Source organism: Diceros bicornis, chromosome 13 (assembly GCF_020826845.1).
Source record: "Diceros bicornis minor isolate mBicDic1 chromosome 13, mDicBic1.mat.cur, whole genome shotgun sequence".
Lineage (NCBI taxonomy): Eukaryota > Metazoa > Chordata > Mammalia > Perissodactyla > Rhinocerotidae > Diceros > Diceros bicornis.
In genome coordinates this window covers 20379647-20406095 of record NC_080752.1, presented here as the reverse complement: position 1 = coordinate 20406095, position 26449 = coordinate 20379647, and the positions used below count along the sequence as shown (strand labels likewise).

Sequence of the window (26449 nt, the reverse complement as noted above, 5' to 3'; positions counted from 1 at the left end):
TTGACTGAAACGTTGTTATGTGGCATGTGACTGTAGTTTCTATTCCCTGCATTCTTCCTCCTTTTATGCAGATCAGGATTTTCATCTATCATTTCTTTCTGCCTGAAGGATGTCCTTTAACATTTCTTGTTGTAAAGATAGGATGACGAGTTCTTTCAGATTTTGTGTCTTAGAAAGGCTTAACTTTGCCTTCATTTTTGAAAGATATTTTGGTAGGTGTACAGTTCTCTAAGTTGTCTGACTTTTTTCCTTTCAGTAATTTAAAGATATTGACTCACCATCTTCTTACCTCCAGTGTTTCCAACAATAAGTTTGTTGTCATTCTTATCTTCCCACTGTAGGTAACATGCCTTTATTCTCTGGAAAGTTTTCCTCTTTATCACTGGTTTTGAGCAATTTGATTACAGTGTGGTTTGGTGTAGTTTTCCTTATGTTTCTTCTGCCCGGGGTTCCTTGAGTTTCTTGGATCTGTAAGTTTACAGTTTTCTTCAAATTTGGAAAAATTTTCAATCATTATTTCTTCTAATATTTTTCCTGACCTCCCACCCTTCACTTTTCAGAGACTCCCATTACGCATATATTAGGAGGCTTGAAGTTGTCCTCACTGATTTTCTGTACACTTCTTAACCTTTTTATTTCTTAGTGTGTTTCATTTTAGATAGTTCTTTTATTATGTGCTCAGGTTCACCAATACTTTCCTTTGCAATGTCTACTTTGCCACTAGTCTCATCCAGTATATTTTTCTTCTCAGGCATTGTAGTTTTTATCTCTAGAAATTCAATTTCATTCCTTTTTGTATTTTCCATGTCTCTACTTTCTGAACATATGGAATATAGTTAAAATAACTGTTTTAATGTCTTAGTATGCTAATTCTAACATCTGTGTCAGTACTGGATGGGTTTCAATTGATTGACTTTTTTTCCTTATTATGGGTCATATTTTCCTACTTCTTTGCATGCCTGGTAATTGGATGCCAGATATTTTGAAATTTGTTCTGTTGGGTGCTGGGAATTTTTGTATTCCTACAAATATTCTTGAGATTTTTTGGGGAGGGAGGGCACAGTTACATTTACCTGGAAACAGTTTGATCCTTTCAGATCTTGTCTTGAAGATTTGTTAGGCAGTACCAGAGCAGTGCTCCACCCAGAGCTTATTATTCTCCATGACTTAGGCAATACTATTCCGAGTTATCTACCCAGTGCTTCACGAATCATGAGGTTTTCCAGTCTGGTCAGTGGGAATAGGCACTATTCCTAGCTCTGTATAAGTACCAGGCACTATTCCTGCTAATCTTTTTCCATTTGTTCTTTCTCTAAGTTAGGAACAGAGTCTTCTATCTTGCATTCCCGAGTCTAGAACATTACTCTCAAATTTTGACTGATCAATAACCTCCTCAAAAATGTGGTACAGCAAAGGGTTGATTCTGAGATAAGTGTCCGTCCTCTGTGACCCCCCCAGCAGCCTGTAACTCCTCCATCATAGAACTTATTATATCATCTTGAAATTGCATGTTTGATAGACTTTACGAGAGCAGAGACTGAGTCCATCTTGTTCAATGCCATTTCCCCAGTATCAAGCACAGTAGGAGTACAAAAAGTATTTGTGAAATATGAATTCTGAATTCTTCATCCTGCTTTCAAACTACTTGGTGAGAAAATGGGTCTTTAAACAAGTCACAGAGTTGCAGACCTCTAGAAAAGAGAATTTTAAATAGTAGCCAGGCCTCAGTCAAGAGTTCACCTGACTGTGAGGTTATAGCCCTATCCTGGCAGGTGGAGTTGGGCTTAGACACTTATGAACCTATTTCACACAAAGCTAACTAACCAGGAGCATGGTGTGGGGTATGTATGGGAAGGCTTCAGACTAGTCTCCCTGTTTAGGGAGGCCTCTTCATCTAAAGACCTTGGGGGTATACTTGAATTCTGTGCAGGCCTTTCCTTTCTTCCACATATATTTTAATGCCTATTGATGTCTGGCACTGGGCCAGAAGACCTCCAGTGCTGCATTGCAGGAGATGCTGTTCACATGGTATTCTGTTTTATGGTCTAGGAGACATTTGATATCATGTGTATCCAGATTGTCCTGCTAGGGTTCCCATCTCAGCCTGCTACGTAAAGATCAATTAAAAGCATGTGTATTTGACATTTCTTTTGACTATCTGGCCATGTACATCTTTCTAACCTTGCTCTAAATTAAATTCATCAAACATCTTAGAATGCCTACTCTGTGCCAGGTATGCCAGTTACCATTGGGACTGATCATTGGATAAGCCATTTGACAACAGGAACAGCATTCCCACGGTGGCCTAAGGCTAGGGCACTATCCAGTTTCTGAGCACTGGATCTCCCTCTTTACAAATCTTTCTACCTACCTTCTGCCATCACATTCACAGTACAGCTCATCTTATGCCCTGAGCACAAGCAAAGGTGAGATGGGACAAATCCAGAATAGTGTGGGAAGTGAACTCATTTCATTGATTTATTGGTTCATTCGTTCATCAGTTTGATATTTATTGAGCACCTACTATGTATCAGACACCATGCTGAATGTTGGTAGTATAAAGACTAGCAGATACAGCCTTTGTCTTGAGAGAATTCACAGTCCAGTGGTGGAGGCAGACAAGCGAATGAACAGTTACAATAATGTGAGTGATAGATACTAAGGTAGAAGAATACATAAGGCCAATATCTAATTTCTTGAGGGGCCATAAATTCTTTGAGAAACATGGTGTTTATCTGTCATAGTTCCTAACAACACGATTTGTAGAGGGTGAGCACTCAGTAAAGAGTCAAGAGAGCTGGATTGTGGTCCCAGCCCTGTCTTTGAATAGCTGTGTATCCTCTCATAGTCATTTCAGCTTTCTGAGCCTCAGTTTCCTCATCTGTGTGACTGATGACACCAGTCCTGCCTACCTCACTGGGTTATTGCAAAGATCAATGGTGACGAGACGAAAGTAATTTTTTCGTTAATTATAAAGATTTCCACAAAATAAAACATGCAATCATAAATTATATTCTTAAATGTTTGCTTAATTTTAAAATAAAAGTTGTTCACCGCTTCACATAAGTGCCGAACGATCCTTTTCTTAAAAAAAAAAAGAAAAGAAGCAGGTAAGGGTCCTTCATTGTTGCCACCTTACGGTTCAAAGCAGGTCTGGCGTGCCCTTTCCTGCACTCCAGAAAGATATCTACTATTATCCCCATCTTACAAATGAAAGAAGTGAGGCGCCAGAGAATTTGTGCAAGCGCATGGTCTCTTCAAAGCCCAAGCCTAAGCCACTTCCCAAGGTCTTCGCGCGTCACTAAAGTCAGAAAGACCGCGCCTGGGCTGCAGCGGGCTGCTTTTCTCTGGAAGCCCCGCCTCCCCGCCACGGGAGGGGCTGGACGAGGCTGCGACTCCGCCCCGTGACGCGTCGGCCCCGCCCCTAGGCCCTCCGCCTCTCGCGGGATCTCTCGGGATGCCGGATGCGGTCAGGTCCCATCATGGCGGCTGAAGAGGCGGATGTGGATGTTGAAGGGGACGTGGTGCCGGCGGCGGCACAGCCCGGGTGAGGCGTAGAGACCGGGTCTCTCAGGGACGGGGAGGGCGGGGAAGCGATTAGAGTATCCTGGGAGGGCCTCGGGCCCGGCCGGGGACGGGGGAGCGGGAGACCGTCCCCTGGGCCGGGGTCTCCGGCGGCCGGGGAGCGCCGCGCCCATCCGCCTGCCGGCCGCTCCTGAGCCCGGCGGCGGGACCGGGCTGGTGCCGGAGGGCTCCTTCACCTTTCGCTGGATGTGTGAGGGCGCCGACCTGGCCCGGCTGTGCGCCCCATCCAGCGATTAGATTCCTTTTTCCGTTACCTCCACCCCAGCATTCGCCCCCTCGCCCCCTCCGACAGTAACTAGAACGAGGGCGGCTTCTGGACTGGGCCTGAGCCCGGGGATCCTTGTGCCGTCGCCTGCAAGCCGTGTGACCTTGGGCGTGTCGTTTCATCCCTCCTGGCACAGCTTTCCTCTTCCACATGGGGATAGTTGTGAAAAACTTCCTGGGAGGCAGCTCGACTTCAAGGAGAGGGGGCGGGCTTTAGAGTTGGACGGCTCTGGCTTCTCCTGCATTGGCTGGCCCTGCCGGTAACCAGCAGTGTGACCTTGGGCCAGACGTTTAACTGGTCTGAGCCTCAGACAGCTCATGTGTACACTGACAATCAAGATACGTACTTCAGACTGTTACTGTGAGGATCCAATGAAATAATTATGGGATGTGCCTTAGCATACGGTAGGTGCTCCGTCAGTGTGTTCCTTACCATCCCGTTACCCTCAGAGATGGTATTGTGAGGACTCATTGAGGGGTCACAGTGTATTTAATAGCTATTCCTGCAGAGCAGGCCAATGTGGTTTTACACTGTAACCTCCAGCTTGAGAGATCTAGCCCGTTGCTTGCCTTTCGAGTAAGAAATTGATACCATTTTGAAATGTGCTTCCAGAGTCTCCTTTTAGTAATGGAAGAGGCCTAGACTGGTCAGGAATAAGAAGACCTCAGTTCTAAACTCCGTCAGCTGTTGCTTGTAACTATGAACAACTTCATTAGAAGTCTGTTAGGTTGAACCATGTGAAATTGCCAATCTTAGACCATTTTTGACCTATAAAATGTCAGTTTCATATGGTCCCACCTAATATTAGGGCCTCTGTAAATTGTGGGAGAAGAGCACTAACCCTGCCCAGGAGGGACTAAGATAGTGGGTTTCAAGTTCTCCTGAGCTCTAAAGCACTATAAAAATGTGAGGAGTAATTAAATTCATATAGTCGTTCTCCCCCAAATCTTGAGGCAAAGCAGTCCAAAGTCATACAGATGAGTAGAAGCCTTTAATAACAGTCATCGTTCACATTTGTGTAGAGGAGTTAATCTTGACCAGGGGCTTTGCATGCATGATTTAATTTACTTGTCACAACAGGGCTATGAGATGAGTGGGCAAGGATGCTTCTAGAGAAATGAGTTGGGCTTGGAAACACTAAAGATCATCTGAGAGCATTGGCTCTACCCTTTTTCCACGGGTTCTTCTTTATTCTTCTGATTGTGTTTAATTTTTCTCCCTTTCCTCTTTTTCTTTCCTTTCTCTTGCTGTCTTGATTGAGCCTTAGGTCTACTGGTGGCACCTGTGACCTCCCTAGTCTCATGCAAGCAGGAAAACAAAGGTTATTGGTTCCTGATGGTCAGAGCCATTGCTTTACACAACTCCGAGGGGCACCAATAACATTATATTCTGGTGAATGGTGCTCCCTGGTGTTGGGGCTCTGATCATACGGAATTTAGTGTGAATGATGCACCCTGCAGTGTGTAGTTACAGCTGATGATAACATCTGTGGAACCCTTGAAGATTAATTGAAAACACACTTTTAAGTACTTGCTAAGTGCTCGGTACCAGAGTTAGAAGATGGCATTGACACTTCTTGGTTTCCCTTCTGCTTTTACCATTCCTTCTTGTCCTCCTTTTCTTCTGCTTGTCCTTTAAATCATAGTGTTTCTAGGGGTTTTATCATAAGACTTCTCACTAACCACACAGTCCCTGGTGAGGTCATCCAGAAGACTTAAATTTCTATCTCTTAGGTTGGACCATATGAAATTTTGCCAATTTTTGACCTACAAAAATGGCAGTTTTCTAAGTTCCACCTAATAACATGCTGATGTTTGCCAAATCTGTCACCAACCCAAATTTTCTCCTGAGGTTCAGATCCGTTTATCCACTTCTCTGAAATCTGTCTGCCCTTGGATGTTCCACAGGCACTTCAATCTCAGCTTATGAACTTTCCCCACCAAACCTGCCTCTCCAAGTTCCCTAGTTGAATGAATGGCACCATCCACCCACTCGCCCAAGGCACAGACCTAGACTTTATCCCTTTTCTTTACTCTCTTCTTCCACTCCTTCTAGCCTATCACTTATTAAGGGTCTGTTGATTCTAAGTATCCTCTCAAATGTATTCACTTCCTAGTCACACTGTCTGTTCGCTAGGTCTGTTACTGTCACCTCTCTCTGGTATTTATGAGATCACTCCCTCTTAACTGCTCCTTGTCTCTTAAGCCCCCTTCGGTTCTTTCCTGAAGTTAGAGCAGTCTTTCTTACATCCAGATCTGATCATGTTATTCCCTTTAATCCCCACTTGGCTTTATGATAAAATCTTCATTCCTTAACTTTTAGAGACCTGTATGATCCATGCCCCACCTACGTCATTCAGTTGTTCATTCAACGAATATTGATTAAGCACCTTTTATATACCAAGCCCTGGGTATGTAACAGTTGTCAAAACTGAGTCCTGGCTCTCATAGAACTTTTTATGTATGCCAGATGGAGATAAGTAGAAAAAGATAGAAGAGAGAAGGTGGATGGCTTGTGAGCTTTATCTCATGTACACTTACCCAGGAAAATGATAAGGTCTGAAACTGCAGGACCTCAGAGGTAGTGTGGATACGGTGGAAGGACTGATTTGAAAAAGGTTTGAGAAGCAACAGAATTGGCAACAGACTGAATGTGCAATGTGAGGAAATAGGGCAGACTGAGCTTTCTGTCTTGGGCCGTTAGGGGAATGGAGATGCTGTTGACTGATATAGAGAACAATGGAAGAGTAGCAGATTTGAGAGGAAAGGTGAGCTAAGGTTTAAACAGGTTAATTTGTAGTACCTGTGGAGGTTCAGGTAGGTGTCCAGATGCATACACCAGAGGTGTGGATGTTGCTAGTCTTTACTGAGGAATACTATGTAAAAAGATTTCTGCAGTAAACTTGAAGCAATGCTAGTCCCACTTCCTGCACGCTTAGCAGAACAAGTTGGTTAAGCAAAGATTTCCTTCTGCTGATACAAGTCTCAGGATCCCTTGTTTAGCATTCCTGGTAGGCTCTACCAAATAGAGTTGGCACTTGAGTTACAACCTTTTGGCCGTCAACAATTGAGAGAAATTATTGCTTTTAGTTCATTGTAGATAGTCTGTTAGTCCCACAATTTATTTTAATCACTGTAGGACCAATTGAAGATTTAAAAGTATAAACCTATGGATAGGTTTTTGCAGTCTAATAGGTACAAAATCCTTACCGCTAGACTAGGTCTGGGAAAAGTCAGTATCTTTACTAGGAAATTTTATAACTTCAAGACGTACGAAAGCAAATATTAAATTTAATTATATCTTAGATTGGGCCTCCCCAAACTTAACTATTTAGTCTTTTTGCATATGAAGTGAACAGTGTGACTTTAGAGAGTTCTTATTAGTTCAGTGAAAGGAGTGAGAGAATTAACAAAGTTTAGTCTACCATGGACATAGAACAGCCCCCACATAACCTGAGTTAATTTTTTTAAATTATATGAGTTGTTATTACAACATCACATTTTTTTATCTCTTTACTGTGCTGTCCTTCCTTGAGTATTTTCTATTTTGGTTCTTCCATCTATTCTTATTTTTTCTTCATTTTGAGGGTGGTGCTGTTGATAGTGTCCTTTATACTTTAAATATAACTAAAAAAATTGTGAAGTTGAATTCCTATATGCACATGGATACTCATCAAAAGAAATCTGAAGTGTTGGTTCATAGTCACAGAGCATGTTGTGGTTGCTGCTTTGGGTTATTTTTTCCTCATGTAAAAATGTTTGTTTATTCTTGGGAAACAAAAGGAGTGGACAGACTTGATGTTTAGCAGTTGAGATAGGGTGGCTTAAAGCCGCTCTGTATTTCACAGACCAAAGCGGCAGAGCAGGCATTTCTGCACTGTTAAAGCTGTCAGGGGGAGAAAGGAACTAAATATCTGCTTAACATCTGCAACCTGCCAGTCACTGTGCTGTAAATTATGTCCATTAACTGGTATAATATCACTTTTGTACCATTTTTTTTTGTTACAGAAGTGATGAAAATACACCATCTACTTTACAACAAGATTACTATCTTGATTCATCGTGGAGAACTCAGAATGGTCTTATTGTAAGTATTTTATGAAAATATCAGGTCTATTAAGCTATAACTCGTTGCCCAGAGTACCTCTTTTTTTCACTTGGTCCTAGTTCTCAGCAGTCGCAGAAGTAATATATTGGAATATTTTTCTTACTTTAAAAATAGAAGAAACTTATTCTTATTTCTTTTGACTTTGAAAAATGGCCTGTTGGGAAACAGCTTTAGAGCCAGCTAGATTTAGGTACAAATCCTTACTCTACCACTTATCAAATTTGTGAACCTCAGTTTCTTCATCTGAAAAATGGGGATCATTGCAGGGTTCATCTCTTTATTTAGCAGTTTTTTATTGAGTACTTAGTATGTGCCAGACACTAGGCCAAGTTTGGGGGATACAGCTATAATCAAGACAGACATGGTCCTGCTTTCGAGGAGCTTATATTCTAAAGGGGAATCAGGTGATAAGAAGTAGACGAACTAATTGTAGATCATGAAAATAAGCAAGATGCTAACTGAGAGTAACAAGGTGGGGAACCTACTATAGATAAAGTTGCTAGCAAGGGAAACTAAGGAGGTGACATTTAAGTTGAAAAGTAGTAGGAAGTGAGGAGTAGATTTATGAAAAGTTGAGGAAAAGCATTTTAGACAGGAGGAATAGCAGCACAAAGGCGCTGGTTGAAAGCCAGTGTCTCAAATATGGTGGAACAAGGGGGAGTGACAGCTGTGACAAGGGTAGAGAGGCAGAGGAGAGCTCTATCATACTTGTAGGAAGCGAGAGTAGAACCAAAGAGACCAGTTAGGAGCCATATGTAGTAATCTAAGCAAGATTTGGTGGTGACTTGGCTTGAGGTTCTGGCAAAAGTAGACAGATTTGAATTATATTTTGGAGGTAGAACTGCTTGGTAGATTGGATATGGGGATTGAGGGAAAAGGAAAGCATCCAGGGTGATTCCTGGGTTTCTAGCTGGGATAACTTGGTGACTAGTGGTGTCATTTACAAAGTTGGGAAGGCAGGGGAAGAATAAAGTGAAGGTATGTGAATGGTGAGTTCTGTCTTGAATATGTTAAGTTTGAGAAGCCGCCTTACTAGATATCCAGGGGGAAGTTTTGAGTGAGCAGTTGGATATAACAGCCTAGATAGAGCTTGGAGAAGAGACCTGAAAATTTTTGAGTTGTGAGAGTTGCAATTGAGTATGATCATTTAAAGAGATTGTGACTTAAGGGAAAAAAGAGCATTGTGGTGAGTTTTGGAAATAGGCAAAGTATCTAGCAAAATACCTGACACCGAATAGTTCCTCATACATGATAACCATTATTACTTTATCATGAGTGGGAGCCTGAGCCTTGGAATCCAACAGACTTGTGTCAAGTCTCTACTCTTCTATTTGAAACACTAGCAGTGCTGTGGATGCATCTGTGAAGTATTGATGTGCATCTCATAGCATTATTGTGGGAATCAAAGCTATGTCTGTGTGCTCAATATATGGTAGCTTTATTATTTGTAATCATTGTATCATTATATATTTTTATTTAATAAAATGTAGAAGATAATTTCAAAAAGCAGTAAATAAAAAAAATATATTCTTCTCTTTTTTAATAGCCTTGGACTCTGGATAGCACCATCAGTGAAGAGAACAGAGCTGTCATTGAGAAAATGTTGTTGGAAGAAGAGTATCCTTTAACGATTATGAGGAAAGTAAGATTTTAGGGTTAAAAATCTATAAATGCAAGAGTTACAAAAGAGACCACTGTTAATTACTAGATGGATTTTATTTGACCCCAGACTGCTTTTATATAATATGTTACCTACCTATGCAAAAAACAGCATTTTATTCCTCCAGTTCTGTTTTACTGCTAAGTCTGAGATCTAACTCAGTATTTTTGAGTTTCTCTTGTCAACCAACTCTTTATACTATTTGAATATTTAGAAATTATAGAATGTTTTAAGTCACTAGAACCTTTAGTCCAAGTCCAAGATGACTTAGTCCAAGCCTCCATTTTTAGTTATATAAGCTGAAACTCAAAGGAGATGTTAATTTGTCCAAGAACACAGAATTAGAATATGTAAAAGTTCTTCTCACTTCTTGCTCTGCCAATTTACAGGTGTTATGTGGGAGGAATCTAAGTAAAAAGGACAAAACAAATACCAGAGGATGAAAATTTTTCCCCCAGAAATTGTAGATCCTTATCCACGTTCAGCCACTGGCGTCTTGTCCTTGCTGCCTTCATCTGTTTGTGATGTTGACAACTTAACTTCTTAGAGACTCAGTTTTCTTATGTGTAAAATGAAAGGATTGAACAAAATGGTTTCTGATCTTATGATTTATAAAGATTATTAATAGTCTAATAAGTAGAGGTTTATTTTTAACTCTTTCATCTGTATTTCATGAATTTCTATGTCCTTTTTAAGCCAGAATTTCTCTGTTCCCTTTATTTCCAGTTATTGCTATATTGATTTCAGAGTGTCTGTCTACCTTTAATTATCGTAGGTTAACCCCTTTGAGGCTTTCTTATTCTCTCACTATCCCCGAACATTGTGGTTATAGCCTAGATCATTGCTTTTCAATAGAAAAATAGTGTGAGTCACATATATCATTTAAAGTTTTCTAGTAGCCACGTTTAGAGCAGGTGAAATTAATTTTAATATATTTTATTTAACCCAGTATATTTAAAATATAACATTTAATCGATATGAAAACATTATTGAGATATTTTACATTCTTTGTTTCATACTTTTTGAAATCCAGTATTTTATACTTATAGTACATCTCAGATTGTGCTAGCCACATTTCAAGTAGCTACACACGGGGCTATTGGCTAACGTTATTGAACAGTGCAGTTCTAGATTCACGAATGCTTCGGTAGTCACTGCTTCACTTCCACATTTGGAAACAGAAATGTTGAGAGTAAAAGCTATGTGAGGTCTTGGAGGATGGGGGTAATGTTTTCTTGTATCTTTGTCCTCAGCACCTGGTACCTAGCATAGTGCCTAACATACATGTGATACAGTCAGTATTGGTTAAGGGAAGACTATATCAGACTAATCTAAGAGCACGGCAGCAGGCCAGTTTTAAGAAGTTTGAGAGGGAGGCTCCCTGGTAGATTTGACCTAAGTGTTTGTTATTTTTATTACGGTAGAGTACATCCCTGAACTCTTCTCTGTTACGTTTAGAAATATGAAAACAAACACTCATAGATTACTCCGGACAACTAATCAAATTCATCTATTACATTCTCCATTTATTTTAGGAAAAAAGATTTAAAGAAAATATTGAGGACATCTCTTAGCCACTTTTAGTAGGGAAGATAAGAGAAACTAGCATTTATGTAGCACACATTTTGTGCAGGCACTGTGTTTGTGTGATTTCACAAGTAGTGTCTAATCCATACGACAACCCTGTGGGGTATCAATATTTTTGTCATAATCTTTGTAGACCTGGAAAAGGTTCTGAGAGGAGTTGGTTTAGCTACGATTCAAGTGTGACCTTCATGAGTGTGTGAGTGCCTACTTTATATTAAAGTCACGTAAACATTACATGGCTTTATTATTGTTTTAAGTTTCTTTAATAATTATACAGGTATTATTTATCTAAAAAATCACTTCCAGAAAAATTCTGGCTTGATCAAAAGGAAGATGATAAAAAATACATGAAGAGGTAAAATTAATTTATAATATTTTTAAAAGTCTAAATTATATTTTAAAAAAATTCTTCACAAGATTCCTTATTTTCTTTTTTCATGTGGTGCAGTCTGCAGAAAACAGCAAAAGTCATGTATGTACTTATGTTTTATATTTTAAAACCTTTTTGATTAGTTAAAATTTATGGGAGAATTAAACAAAAAATTATAGTTGGCCTGTGGAGAAGCTCTCTTGACCTTGGATTATGCAAAAATATCAAATCAGAATTTTTTTGTACAGATTTTGGAATGCCACAAGATAATTTTATGATGTTATTTATTTGCCAGAATTTCTTTTATGGCCCCGCATATGTAATTTCATTAGATTATAGAAAAGATGGTTTCCTAAGGATTTGTAGGGAAATTTTTAAAAGCTGTTATCTATTGGGAGTTGACTTGATTTCTCTTGCTCTGTCAGTTAATTTTCAGTCATTTCAAACAAAAATTTAATTTGAATTTGTGGCTTTCAAAAATTATCTGAAATTATTAACTTTTATAAATATTCTTTCCCTATAATTGAAGAAAATTTGATGTTATTTAGTGTTTATAAACTTGCATGTTTATGGTCCCTTAAAGGGTAAACTTATAAATTTGCAATTGCCAAAGTTTGAGCACTGAGCAGACTTTGGCCTTTGCATTTTGCTGAGTAAACAACAACAAAAAATGAAGTTAATAAAAAGATTAATGGTTTGCTTGAATTAAATTAGTGAGCTTCATCACTATTTTTTAATTTCTTAAGCTACTGCATTTCGAAAGCAATAAACATAATGCCATAGTTTTTTCACTTCTTTTCTGGCTTGATATTTACATAGATTTACAAGGAAGCATCAGATAATATTTCTGGAGCCCTTGTAAACTCTTCCATACATTCGGGATTTGGAAACATATTAACGTCTGCTGCTTTATGTCTAGTCTAAGGAAGCCTATTTGTCTGTTATCACCTTGACTTCCTTTGATGTCTTCTAGTGTTATCTTCACTAAGACCCAAGGGTTGTCTTTTGGGGCTCTTACCCTGCTGAGCTAGAGAAGTACACGAGACAGAGTAAATCTGTGCCCCAGGTAGAGGCTACAGCCTTCTTCTTCATCTTTTTAATTCTTAGACTCACAGTATTGAATTTAGCCCATGGCTCTCTATAACCTTTAGCTGCATAAGTATGGAATGTTCCATTTCAGAAATTTTTTTTGCAATTCCTCTTTTTCCCCTCAGGGTACACTCTCCTACAAAACCAGCCAGTTACTCAGTAAAGTGGACGATAGAAGAAAAAGAGCTGTTTGAACAAGGGCTGGTAAATAGAGCAATTTTTAATTTATAGTAAAATAATTCTAGAAGCAAATATTGATAGAATTATAAGCTTAAATTAATTTGTAGAGACTGGAAATTTCTTTTTAAATACAGTCACACCTATATTTTTTTTGTAGAGTGATGATGTTTCTAGTGTAGTACAAGAGAATTCCTTTTAACTCATATCTAAGTTACTAAAATATTAAAATAGATTTGGATCAACAGTTTAGATAATTTTCACCCTTTTTTTTTGGTACTAATAATATCCAAGAAATTGAGCTGTATCTGTATACGTGACACCAACTACCTGGATTAAAAAGCAAAATTATTTAGTTATGTGATGTTTTTTCTGGAAAAAAAACTTGTATATTTGGAACTTCTGGGTAATTAGCTACGTTCTTTTTTATTGAGATATTTGGCATTGTGCACAGTCTAAATATTTTAGTGGATTTAATTGAAGACCAGAAATATTTCTTTTGCATTTATGTTACACTGAGATTTATTTAAATGTCTACAAGTTACATAATGGAAAGTATATGTACACCAGTTTCTAAGACTAAAAGTACTCCTTAATATGAAGAAACTTTTAACCATATATTCAGGAATTTTTTTTTTAACTGTCAAGAGTACGTTGTATCTTTTCCTTTAATGTAATTGTTACTCAGTATTGTACTAATTAATTTTGAAATTACATCTATTTATGTATTACGTATATAGAATATATAATATTTATGTAGGATTCATGAATGCAAGTTGAAATATCATTGTTAATGTTTCTACAGATGATAGGAAATAAAATGTGTTCGTATTTTTATAGTTAGTCATCACCATGACATCTATATATTCTGTGATGTTTTTATGTAAATATGTCAACTATCTTGAGGGTTTTATCTCTTTCTAAGGTTCTTCTCCTGTACTGTTGATGTTTTTTATGTTGATATTTCAATATATCAATTGATATTGTTGCATGATTATCATTTATATAATCTAACTTTAATCAACCAATCATTTATTTAAGATTGCTGACAGATTTGGTGTTTTGCCCCTTACCGAAGACCAAGGATAGATAGATAGACAGACAGACACACACACACACAAACAGGTTGTGAATTTTTAGGTAATTACTTTTGGCATTGGTGGTAATTTTAGGGGCTACATCTGCATGATTCAAAATTCAGAAGGTACCTAAAGTTATGGGGTATTAAGTCTCCCTCTCACTCCTGTCTCAGCATTCAGTTCTCTTTGCCTGAGGTGACCGTTGTCATCTGTCCTTCAGGTATCCTTCCGGAGATATTTTGTCCCTATATAAATAACTGAGCTTTTATTTATATACGTATATAGATATCTACGTATATATGTAAACAGATGTTTTAAACTTATAATGTTTTCCCAGAGAAATACAGGTTGCTATTGATTGTATGCCCAGCCTTTTTAATCTTTTGACAAGAGTTTGATCATAGACTGAATTCTCTCAGGCTTAAGAGAAGGGAATTACATGGTACTGAATGGTCAAGGGAGATTTTTCCTTCCGTTTCTTGGGCATAGAGCTGTCCCTTTGCTCTGTTTTGAAATTGATGAATGTTTTTTTTGCTCCTCTTGTTGGTGTCCCTTCTCTAGTTTTCGTAGTGCTCAAGCCCCTACAATCCCATCTGGTCACACCTTATCCAGATTTTTGCTGTCTGCAAAAGTGCTCCATGCCACTAAGTTATCTATTTGCCTTATCCCCCAAAAAAGATAACTAATTCTTCAGTAAGTTGATCTCAGCTAGATATTAGTTAAGAACAATCTTAAATAATTAATTTATACTTACTAATAATTTTCCCAAAAGTACTTTCAGTTTTAAGAAATTGTCCGTATGTCAGATTTCCTAATAAATACCAGAAATAAGTTTATAAATTAAGGTTTATCATTTGGGTCAGGTCTTTGAAGATTGTTTGCTACCATAAGTCATGACTGCCTGGCCTGTAAATCTGGCCCTAGGATCAGCTTCCCTGAGTTGTAGCTGAGTTTTTTGTTTTCCCCCATAGTTTTAAGAATTCTAAAAAACTGGGATTGTTGAGCTACTTTGGGAAGTAGAGAGTGTCTTGTGTTGGAGATATTGTAAAGGAGATTTACGTATCAAAGATAGACTTGATACCTAAAAATCCCTTTAGCTTTAAAGTTATTTTGCATTCTTTTCTACATTTGAGAACACACCAGCCCTCCCACAAGTTCTCAGTTTTTCCCACACAGCTTCAGTGTTAGCAGGTACACAGCCTTTGACAGGAGCGGGGTGAAGGGAGGCACTGGTCGCAGGTCGCTTCATTTGTGATTCACTTTTGTAAGTCGGTTTTCTGTGGGAGCTGTATAGATTACAAGTATCTACTGTGGGATGTAATGGATGTTGTGACAGATGGGATCTGGGTAAAAAAAAAATTTTTGAAATTATGCAGTTGATTCTATAAATGTAAAACATAACCTGCTTCTCTTTCAAGGCACTTTTTTTTTTTTTTAAAAAGTTATCTTATGTTTGGAACATCATAATACGCAACATGAGTACATGCTGTTAGGAATACATAAAGATGATGGATCTTTGTTTAGATAGCTATAAAAAGAAAACCAATTTCTAAATAATTCTGGTCAGTTTTCAGAAGTCTAGATTCCAAAAGAAGAATATGGGCTTTTTTAAGAGTCTTAGCTTTATATGAGTCTTCATTGTGTGCTTTAGAAGGTAAATAAAGATGGGAGGTTTTTTTAGTGTTTTTTTTTTTAATGTGGCAGTTGCTTGGAATATTAACAAGTAAGTTAATCAAAAGCGATTTCTTTTCCATTTTGATAACGTAGGCTAAATTTGGCCGAAGGTGGACCAAAATTGCAAAGCTAATTGGAAGTCGCACTGTTTTACAAGTGAAGAGTTATGCCAAACAGTACTTTAAAACTAAGGTAAGTGGAATATTATAAATATCCTAGTTAATAGTGATAATATTTAAAATAAATAAAATTAGTAAGCAAAAACAGTTCTTTAATTCAGGCATTAAAGTCTTAATGTTCAGAGTTTTTCTAGTGAAAGTATTTTATACCCATAAAGTACTCTACAAATGTTTATCTTCAAAAATGTCAAAGCACATATTCAGTGTTTTGAGTATTGCTCTTAAATAGATATTATGTTATTCCACTTAATTTCATACAGTTAATTAGAAAGATAAAATATTAATTGCTCAGAAACATCCTATAAAGCAAGTTGTATTCCAGAAAGAAAACCCTTTGAGATCATTGTTTCCTGGAAAATATCTTTTCTTTTTAAATATTTGCATTATAGAAACTTTTAAGAATGATTAGAGCTTAGGGGCTCTAACATTCTAACATTATTCTAAAATCTGTTTAATAGCAATGAGACTTTTACAATTGTTATGAAGAGTTGTCTGAAAACTAATAAATTGCAGTGTTCAGAAAGGTATAGTTATAGTTTCTTTTCTTTTTTTTTTTTTTTTTTGCTGAGGAAGATTCGCCCTGAGTTAACATCAGTTGCCTGTTCTCCTCTTTTGTTTGCTTAAGGAAGATTAGCCCTGAGCTAACATCTGTGGCAGTCTTCCTCTATTTTGTATGTGGGACACTGCCACAGCATAGCTGGTGAGTGGAGTGGGTCCGTGCCTGGGATCTGAACCCGTGAACCCAGGCTGCCGAAGTGGAATGCACAGAGCTTTAACCACTCGGCCTTGGGGTTGGGCCCGATGGTCTAGTTTCTTAATCTTTCAAGTAATCTGTGCTATATTCAACCATGTAGTTCTGATATGTAGAATTTTTTAATATCTTCTGCTTGAGTTCTGGGAACATAATTATATAGAATTTGAAGTGTCTTAAGTGAAATTTGGTGTTTTCTTTTAATGTAAATAATGGGTTTTACCCTGTATACAAGATTTATCTTACTTAGTTTCGTTTGGGCATAGGAGGTAAGTAATGGAATGGATTCATCATACATCAGTCATCTGCTCCCTCTTTAACCAAGCAAAAGTATTTTCAAGGCAGTTCTCCAAGGTTAAGGTATTATGGAACAGAATAAACCTTAACTTGGTTATTCCTACTCCCAAGTGTTTCAGACCAGAACATGCAGTACATCGTAGGGTGTCAGTTTTATTCAGAGACTTGGGGTGAAAGGGTACATTTTAATGTTAAAAGAGACGTTAATATATTATGAAATATAATGCAAAATTTTATCTGAATTTTTAAGACAAAAACAGAAGACGTCAAAAAAATAGCAAGGTTCTTAAAGGCTATTTCAGGCTATATGTCCAAATCTCCATTTCCCTCCTGCTACTCTTTTATTCTCCACTACATAGTAAGCCAGTTTACCTCAAATACAAGATCCTGGGATTCTATTGTGATACAGGATCTATAAATAATCTCTTGGGGAGCTGTCATCCCTTGGGTATGTCAGTCATGTGTAAGAGTTTTCAAAAACTCTGTGTATAAAGATTTTATTTCAAATCATATATACTCATTGACATTAATTTTCTTTTCCTTGTTACGTTATCAGATATTTATGGCAGATGTAGAAGATAATTTCATGCCTTAAATTATAAGCTCTATAATATTAGAGCTACATTAAATGAACCTGTGAAAAAGTTTTTTTCTGTTGTCTGCATTTAAATGAAAGATGATTTTAATTTACTAAGTAAAGATATGTGAGCTAGATTCCTTTAAATAAAAGATTATTTAGCATTATAAAAAATGATCAGCTGAGGTATCATACATTCTGAGAAATAAGCCTTTAATAATATTTTAGTATCTGGGGCCGGCCCGGTGGCGCAAGCGGTTAAGTGCCCGCGCTCCGCTGCGGCGGCCCGGGGTTCGCTGGTTCGGATCCCGGGCGCGCACCGACGCACTGCTTGGCAAGCCATGCTGTGGCGGCGTCCCATATAAAGTGGAGGAAGATGGGCACAGATGTTAGCCCAGGGCCGTCTTCCTCAGCAAAAAAAAGAGGAGGATTGGCGGATGTTAGCACAGGGCTGATATCCTCACAAAAAAAAAAAAAAATATTTTAGTATCAGAGCTGGCCTGGTGGCATAACGGTTAGGTTTGCGTACTCCGCTGCGGCTGCCCAGGGTTCTCGGGTTCAGATCCTGGGTGTGGACCGACGCAGCATTTGTCAAGCCATGCTTCGTTGGCATCCCATATAAAGTAGAGGAAGATGGGCACGGATGTTAGCCCAGGGCCAATCTTCGTCAGCAAAAAGAGGAGGATTGGCATCAGATGTTAGCTTAGGGCTAATCTGCCTCACACACAAAAATGTATATTTTAGTATCTTAGAGAATACCTTAGTGTGGTAGCTGTTGCTTCTTTCTCTATGGTTTATCTGAGCCAGGTCCCTATTTTAAACTTAATATTGAAAAATTAGTAGTAGTTCTATATGGGTCATGATTATTAATAAAAAAATCACCAGACCATGAATGAGTCAAGTATTTATGGAAATTTGAAATGATTATCTTTGACATTTAAAATGCAGTTGTAAACTCTTCAAAGAAGAGCACAATAAAGTTATAATATACCATTGACATGTATTCAGTTTAATAACATTGTATTTATACTACTTTTTGTGCCGATGATTAAATTTTAAAGTGTTAATATTATGGGGATTTTATCTTGATTTTTAATAAGGTAAAATTAGATGGTCCGGAGAAGGAAACATCAGATCAGAAGAACAGCAGTGATCCTCAGATTAAAAATGAAGGTGGAGGCACAGAGGTATGGACACCATCAGGTTTAAGGGGACGTGCTGATCCCAACTTGAATGCTGTCAGAATTGAAAAGTTATCGGATGATGAAGAAGTAGACATCACAGATGAGGCAGATGAGTTGACTTCTCAAGCTCTCCAGAAGAATCCTAGCAGTGATCTCTTACTTGACATTCCTAATAGTAAAAGTCATGAAACCAGTCAAGAAGTCATTGCTTCTGACAGCCAGGAAAACCCCATTTTTAAATCTTCCAAGGAATATCTTCAGAATATAAAGCAAGGTGATATGGAAACACTTTCAAGCTCAAGAATTACATTTTGGACTGAAAAACAGAGCACCAGTGACAAAAAATCAGTTTTTGAATTAAATAATCAGAAATGTAATAAACTGATGAAGAACTGTGATAAGCATGATGGAAATGGAGATAATGCCAGGCAATTGCCTTCTCCAGAGCCTTGTGAAGTTCAGAAAGATTTGAGTGAGGATGAAATGCTTTTTCATTCTTCCTGCCAAATGGAGGAGGAGAGCCATGAGGAAGAAGAGCTTAAGCCACCAGAACAAGAAGTAGAAATAGATAGAAATATCATTCAAGAAGAAGAAAAACAAGCAATTCCTGAGTTTTTTGAGGGGCGCCAAGCTAAAACACCAGAACGCTATTTGAAAATTAGGAATTACATTTTGGATCAGTGGTAAGGAAAAATTATATTTTAGATGTTATTTTAAAACTTACAATACACTAGAGTATTTTAGTTAGGCCTATGCAGAATTTAGTATTTTACATTGCTAGTGATCCAGAGAGCTTTAACATTAACATATTTCAATAGGCAAGACTTAAAATTTCTCATAGTGAAACTTTTTTTTGAAAGCTTTGTTAAAGATTGTCATCAATAGCTATTTTAACCCATCTGTCTGTTCATTAAGAGTGTTTAGTCCTAGAAAAAAAAGGAATAGATGATTGCCTTAAGAAGCAGTTTCTTAGGACAGTGTTAGGAAAATACAGAATGCTCTACTGCACTGGAAAAGGGGGAGAATGTCTTTCCTAGTTTATCAGGTACTTTGAAGTACAAAGAAAGAAAACTTTGGTGACAGAAGGATAGTGTCATTAAATGTGGGTAGGTTTTAGAAACCATTCTCCTAAATAACTGCCTTAAATACTTAGAACTTTGAACTTCTGGCCTAACGTTTCAATAATTCCTTCATCCAGCTTCATCAGGATGCAGGAATTTTCTGATATATGATGTTTACCCTCTAAATTGTCAGTACATTTTATTTGAATTATTTTAGTGAGGGATGGGGAACAAACCAAGAAACTTCCCACCTTATTAGTCTAAGTGCTCTGAAAATAATTTGAATTTTTCACAGTAATTAAATTAAGACATCATCCAACGTTCCTAATTGTTATTGCGTCAGGAGCTACTGAATTGTATAATTAAGGCCATCTTTACAGAGGGCTTCTGCTATAACCTAGGAAGATTATCAAAGGAAAACAAATATCCAGGCTTATTAAATCAGCAACCTTCATTTTACCCACACAATATTAAGTAATTTGGCTTTTAAAGATAGCCCTGTTCTTCTGTTCTTGTTCTTGACTCGTGGTTATCTTGCAGATGGTTGACATTGCTAAAAGTAAAACTTCTGAATAAATGTGGTATCAAAGTAAAGAATACTTACAAGGTACAATTCCTGACATTTGCATAGTGCTTTACAGTTTACAGAAAGCTTTTTTGTATCATCTGATTCCTCACAACAATCCTGTATAATAGGAAGGTGGTATTTTCTCTATTTGATAAAACGGTTCTGAGATTGGGAGAGGTTTAAGGACCTGCCTTTGATTATACAGCCAGCTACTGACAGAAGGAAGACTTCTGTAAATCACTCTTTCCATTATTATACGTTGCCTAATTTGTGCTGTTAAAAAAGGTAAATTAAATTAGATCTCTATTGGTATCTCATTTGTTTTTGGAAGTAAGAGGATGACTGGCCAAAATTGAAGGTCTTCAGAATACTAACCAATTCAAAAGTGTCTGTATGAATCATCAATGAGTACTTAATGTTACTTTATTCAAATTTCATTTGTTACTTTAAATTTTTTATTTTAAATGAGGCAGAATGATTTATATAGTTAGTATAAATTCTATGGCAATAGTTTCCTAATGTCATTTGTCTTAGTTCATGAAACCAGTTAAATGTGTCTGTTTCAGTATGGTGATTGAGCAGAACAGTGTGAAAGCAAAAAAAAATGTTTTGAACAGGAACTCAAATCTATGCTCCTCAGAAATAGAAGAGAGTGTGGTTAGGGACTGGAAGTGGTGTCAAAAAAAAAAATAGAAGAAAGAGTTAAAATTTTAAAAATAAAAGATGGCTTGCTCGATTTGTATGTAGCTAAGAGATCTTTTTTATAAAAGCACATGCAATTGACTTCTGTTTAGGGGAATTTTTAATTAAAATAATAACTGATACCATTATTGAATGTCTGCCAAATGCCATGCATTGTGTTTAAATCATCTCCATTCCTTTTGACAACCTTGCCCTCATTTTACAGATGAGAAAAACCAGGTTCAGAGAGGAAAAGGAACTTGTTCCAGGTCACATTAGGTGAAGGTGATTTGAGAGTCTGCTGTCCTGACTCGTTATTTTCACACTTTCAGCTCAGGCCCTTGACCCAGACTTCTCACTCTGCCTTGGACACTTCCCCCTCCCAGATCCTGATGAATCTGGCTCGTCTCCTTCAGTTCTGCTCAAGGGAAGTTAAAGGCCTTCTCTGAGCACCCTGTCTAAAATAGCTCACATACCTTCTCCCTCTCATTCTGTGCCTTGTATTTTATCTATCTTGATGGAACTTATTACCACTGAAAATATTGTATTTTTATTTGTGTGTTGTCACCTCTTCTTCCCCACCGTCCCCCATGATAATGCAGGCTCCATGAGGGCACATCTTTGTTTTGTTCACTGTTACATCCCTAGTGCTTAGAACGGTGCTTGGGACACAGAAGGCGCTCTATTTGCAGGGGAAGATTGAATGAGTGAGTCATCATGATATCTTCAACAGAGATTTTTAGAGGCCTTCCAGTTTGTCCAGCGCTGTGCTAGTCCTAAGCTCTGTTTCAAGCCTTTGATTTGACTAATCTTTAATTAGCTCAATACAGTTCTAGATTCCTAGAGTCCTTTGGTAGCCAGTTATACTGTGCTCATTCCTGCTTCCTCACTTCCATTTGTGTAGTTCGTTTCCTTTTCTTTCAAGACACACTGAAATCTCAGCTTTTCAGTGAAATTTCTGATACCTCCCACATCACAAGTTAAGTACTTTTTACCCTCCCTGAACATCTATAGAATTTATGATTTTAAATTTGGTCTCTGCTTAGAGAGGCCTTCCCTAAACACCGTGTCTAAAATCTCTGTGCCTATTTGTCTTACACTGTCCCCTTATCCTTCTTGCTTTTTCTTCCTAGCACTTACTACTGCCTGACAATATAATATATGTTATTCATTAATGTATTGACTGTCTTCCCCATTAGACTGTAAGGTCAGGAACTTAGTATTCATCTCTCTATCCTTAGTGCCTAGAACAATGCCTGGCACGTAGGACACAAAATAAATATTTGTAGAATAAAATAAAATATTGAGTAAGAAATAGCTATGTTATATGAGATATCTGAATACTTGTTTTATAATGTCTGTATTTGAATCCTGACTGTTACTTCAGTAACAGTCTTTAATCCCTCTGACTTGACTGTTTCCTCATCTCTAAAATAAGAATAATAGGGGCCGTCCCGGTGGCACAAGTGGTTAAGTGCACACGCTCCGCTGCGGCGGCCCAGGGTTTGCCGGTTCGGATCCTGGGCGCGCACCGATGCACCGCTTGTCAGGCCATGCTGTGGCAGGCGTCCCATATAAAGTGGAGGAAGATGGGCATGGATGTTAGCCCAGGGCCAGTCTTCCTCAGCAAAAAGAGGAGGATTGGCAGATGTTAGTTCAGGGCTGGTCTTCCTCACAAAAAAAAAAAAAAAAAAACAAGAAGAAGAATATCTACTTCGTAGAGTTGTTGTGAGGATTAAGGTTGCGTAACTCTTACTACAGCATCTAGCATAAGCACTCAGTAATTGTTTCCTACTGTTGTTAAGTTGTCTGTTACTCTTACACTTTATATTATACCATCTAGCATGGTACATTAAGTATATTCAGTAAATATATGTTTTATTATATAAACTTCTTATTTCTTTCATAGAAAGAAATGGGCATTTCTTGATTCCTTTGGAATTCTCTAGGCTATCTATTTCTGCTTTCCATTGAGAGTAAGCACTTAATATAAAACTAATAGGAAACTTTTAAGCATTTATAAGGTAGCTTATAATTAAAAGATACTGTCCATTAAAGTAAAAGTAGATGAACATAAGTAATATATTAAAAATTGGAAAAGTCTAATACTAAATACTTTCAATATATTATCAAAGTACCCTTTTTATTAAAAGATTTAGGCTTGAATTTGGATCTGTAGATAAATAAGCTTCTAACGTCAAAGTCCTGGGATAACTGGAATCTACTGAATTTAATATTGGGGAATAAATAATACTTGTAAAAATCACACTATACTTGTAAGTTAATGTGTCATTTAAAGATATTTTATTTCAGAAAAAAGTACACTTGGGTATTATGTATTAGCATTGTATTTACTACACATTTACATAATTGTGAGTAAATTTTTAAGATATTTCAAATATTAGAAGTTTTCTCCAGAAATCTTTTTTTCATGTTTTTATTTATCCAAAATCATTGTACTTCCATGTCTTAATTAGGGAGCTGTGCAAACCGAAATACTTAAATAAGACCTCAGTACGTCCTGGCCTGAAGAACTGTGGGGATGTAAATTGTATTGGACGGATTCATACATACCTCGAGTTGATAGGAGCAATCAATTTTGGATGTGGTAAAAATAAAACCCAACGACATCTTTTACTTGACCTTTTTTATCCTTACAGCACCCATTAATTTCTTTGATGGTTAGAATTCAAGTAGATTTAGTATAGATACAGAATTCAGAAAGATGCTATAACATTATGGAATAAATGTATTAGTGATATTTTGTTGTAAAACAAATTTCTGTTGATTATACTGTATTTCCCTTTAGCCTAGAGTGACAATTGGTGATGTCATTTTAAAGGAAAAATATTCAGCCTAAGTGGTAGAAATAATTTAAGAATACAGTTCTTTGTCAAGTAATTTTATGAAAAGTCTAATAATAGCCCATTTAATTTGCCAATACTGTATTAATGCTAAAAATACTGTCTAGTGATGTTTAAATAAAGAAAATAATTTATGAGCCTCTACACTTAAATGTAATAAAAATGCCAAAATATTTTTCCTAGAAGAAAGTTTCTTTCACCCTAGTTTTTCTCAAATTTAAAGTCGATGAATATGCATATTTTTAAATATATTCTGCGCTTTTATTGAATTAACCTGATACAAACATTTTGAAGAAATATAATAGCTGTAGTTGCAAAGTGATAAGGTAATTAGAACCTTGTAACCCGTGGTTTGAGAGAATATGTTCTGTATTCTGTGTCAATGAAAAGACAACTAACCAGAAAACTTCCTGTCAGAGATTATTTCATTTCATGTAGAGATGGATAGAATTTACAGTGTACTCTGGGGTCTGTCCTTCATCTCAGTGTCTTTGTTTGCCCAAAGCACTGTATATTGAGACTGGCTTTTCAGGAAAACTAAGGTGTCGTAGCTTCCTCAGCCACTAAAGGAAAAATGAAATCATATTTTTTGTGTTAGATTTCCAAAGTTCGCAAAGTGGGCTTAGCACTCATTTAATCAGAAATTAAAGAAATTACGCATTGCCTAACTATCCCTTTTATTGAGATCTTCTTATAATAATAGCATTACTTTTATGTGAGAACTACCAAGTAGCACATCAAATGTGTGATTGTGGAATAAGGTAGAAGCTCGGATATAAAAAAACTTAGAAATTGGCTTACAGTTTATAGTCAGTGTAGATGGGTCTTCCTGTTTAACAAATGAGTTTCGTAAAATAATTGTTTTGTCTTCCTGACTTCCATTAGAACAGGCTGTATATAACAGGCCACAACCAGTTGATAAAGTACGAGTCCGAGACAGAAAAGAGACAGTGGAAGCATACCAGCTCGCCCAGCGTCTGCAGTCCATGGTAAGCAGTCAGCTCTCGCATTAAATGATCTCTCCAAATTGCACCTTACCTTGTTAGGTCACGTATGCCTACTTCTCTTCAACTGTTTAACAAATGGCCATTTAGTGGAAGAACATGTTTTCTCTTGTATTTCGTCTTAGCCATACACTTTTCTGCTTTCCATTCAGTTTCATGTTGGTTTATGAGGCAAAAACAAACCAAAAAACCTCAAAATTCACTGGCAAACTTTACACAGAAGCATAATATTTCGCTAGAGAGGTCTTAGACTGCTTGGTTTTGGTTTCTAAATCTAATGTATCTTTTAAAACTGTACAGTTAACCTCTTTTTTTCTCTTTCAGTTATCTTTTGTTTATTTGCTTAAAATTCTTACCTTAAGATTCAACTTTTTGAAATAGCTGTCGGAAATATTTTAGCCTTTATTTTTAATTCTTGAGGTTAATGAGTTTTACAGTATTTTAAAATTCGTGAATCTTATTTTAAAAATAACTGAACCTACAAGTCTCCTAAAAGGCAGAGTTCTATTGTGATCTTGTTGGTTTTACTAGTGAAGTAGGTTGTTAAATTGGTAATAGGTGAGATAAATGAAAAAAAGTATAGATGATCGAGTGGGTATTTTTCTCAGAGTGTTTTAGGCTGTAAACCATATCTGCCTAGATTTACTTCATTAAGAAAGGATGTTTTCAAATAGAGCTGCTGGAGATGGTGCTAGTCCTGCTGGCTTCCGGCAGGTGGTCCATTGTAAAGGCTTCAGTATTGAGGTTTGCAAAACTGGATATTAGTAATCCAGTCAACCAACTTTGTAATTTTTTACTATTTGAGTTAACTAGGCAATCTTTTCCTTTCTAAGGCTGAGATATAATTATTTTGCTTCTAGTTTTCAATGTTATACCTCTTGCTGTGTGTTTTTGCAAGTTTTTTACTACAAGTAAGGTTGAAAGGGAAGTCATTTTCTTGGTGGTTCTTTTCGATTTTAAAAATATTTTTTGTCCTAGTGTTTTAGCTCCCAAATGGTGAAAGGAAATGAAAATTAAAGAAGAAATCCAAGAAAAATTCAGAAAATCATCACTGATTTATTTCTGAGCAGAGTGCTATTGAACATAAATTAATAAAATAAAATTTAGTCAGGCATTCTGATCAGAGCTTATATTTTAATGGAGAAATTAATTGGTGTTTAGAAAATTATCATTTTGGTTTTATATATTAACGTGCTGTGATTTCTCCAAGTTAATCTTGTTACTTTTTGCTTTATTTTAATCTCATCACAGCGCACAAGGAGACGTAGGGTCCGAGATCCATGGGGAAATTGGTGTAATGCAAAAGACTTAGAAGGACAAACATTTGAGGTAACTTTGACCTTTTCAAATAGCTTGTCAGTGAAAGTTGTTTTGTCAGTATATATTTGTATATCTTAAAGTCACATATATTACATTTATTTTATATGTCTACTTCTATAGGTCTCCTCCCCATGTTAATTTATTTGTCTAGAAGTCACCAGTAAACAAAGTAGAAGGCATTAATGGTGCAGTTTAACCAGGAATTTGACTCAATTTCAGAACATTGATGATCTTTCCCTAAATTCTGGTCTCTAGCTCAAGAATATGTCAGGATGCCAGGAAGTTGGTATGCCCAGTTCATTTCAGTAAACATTTATCGAATGATATTCTAATACACCAGTTAAAATATTGTCCCAAGCATGAGACATAA

General features: G+C 36.9%; 1 protein-coding gene across 8 annotated transcripts in view; it reads left to right on the top strand.

Annotated features, from left to right (window-relative positions):
* Positions 1–3464: 3464 nt before the first annotated feature.
* The window catches only part of MYSM1 (Myb like, SWIRM and MPN domains 1), a 35885-nt gene continuing 12900 nt past the window's right edge, over positions 3465–26449 (top strand). For 4 of the 8 annotated variants that reach the window (XM_058552538.1, XM_058552536.1, XM_058552535.1 and 1 more), the window contains exons 1-11: positions 3478–3547; positions 7858–7936; positions 9504–9574; positions 11482–11559; positions 11653–11676; positions 12789–12867; positions 15687–15785; positions 18498–19264; positions 23369–23499; positions 24641–24744; positions 26011–26088. In XM_058552538.1, coding sequence (XP_058408521.1) covers positions 3483–3547; positions 7858–7936; positions 9504–9574; positions 11482–11559; positions 11653–11676; positions 12789–12867; positions 15687–15785; positions 18498–19264; positions 23369–23499; positions 24641–24744; positions 26011–26088 — 1575 coding nt within the window. In that variant the 5' untranslated portion in view covers positions 3478–3482. Of the gene's footprint in view, positions 3548–3743; positions 4255–7857; positions 7937–9503; positions 9575–11481; positions 11560–11652; positions 11677–12788; positions 12868–15686; positions 15786–18497; positions 19265–23368; positions 23500–24640; positions 24745–26010; positions 26089–26449 lie in introns of those variants that run through there. The other 4 variants (XM_058552532.1, XM_058552531.1, XM_058552534.1 and 1 more) reach the window with 3 other exon arrangements.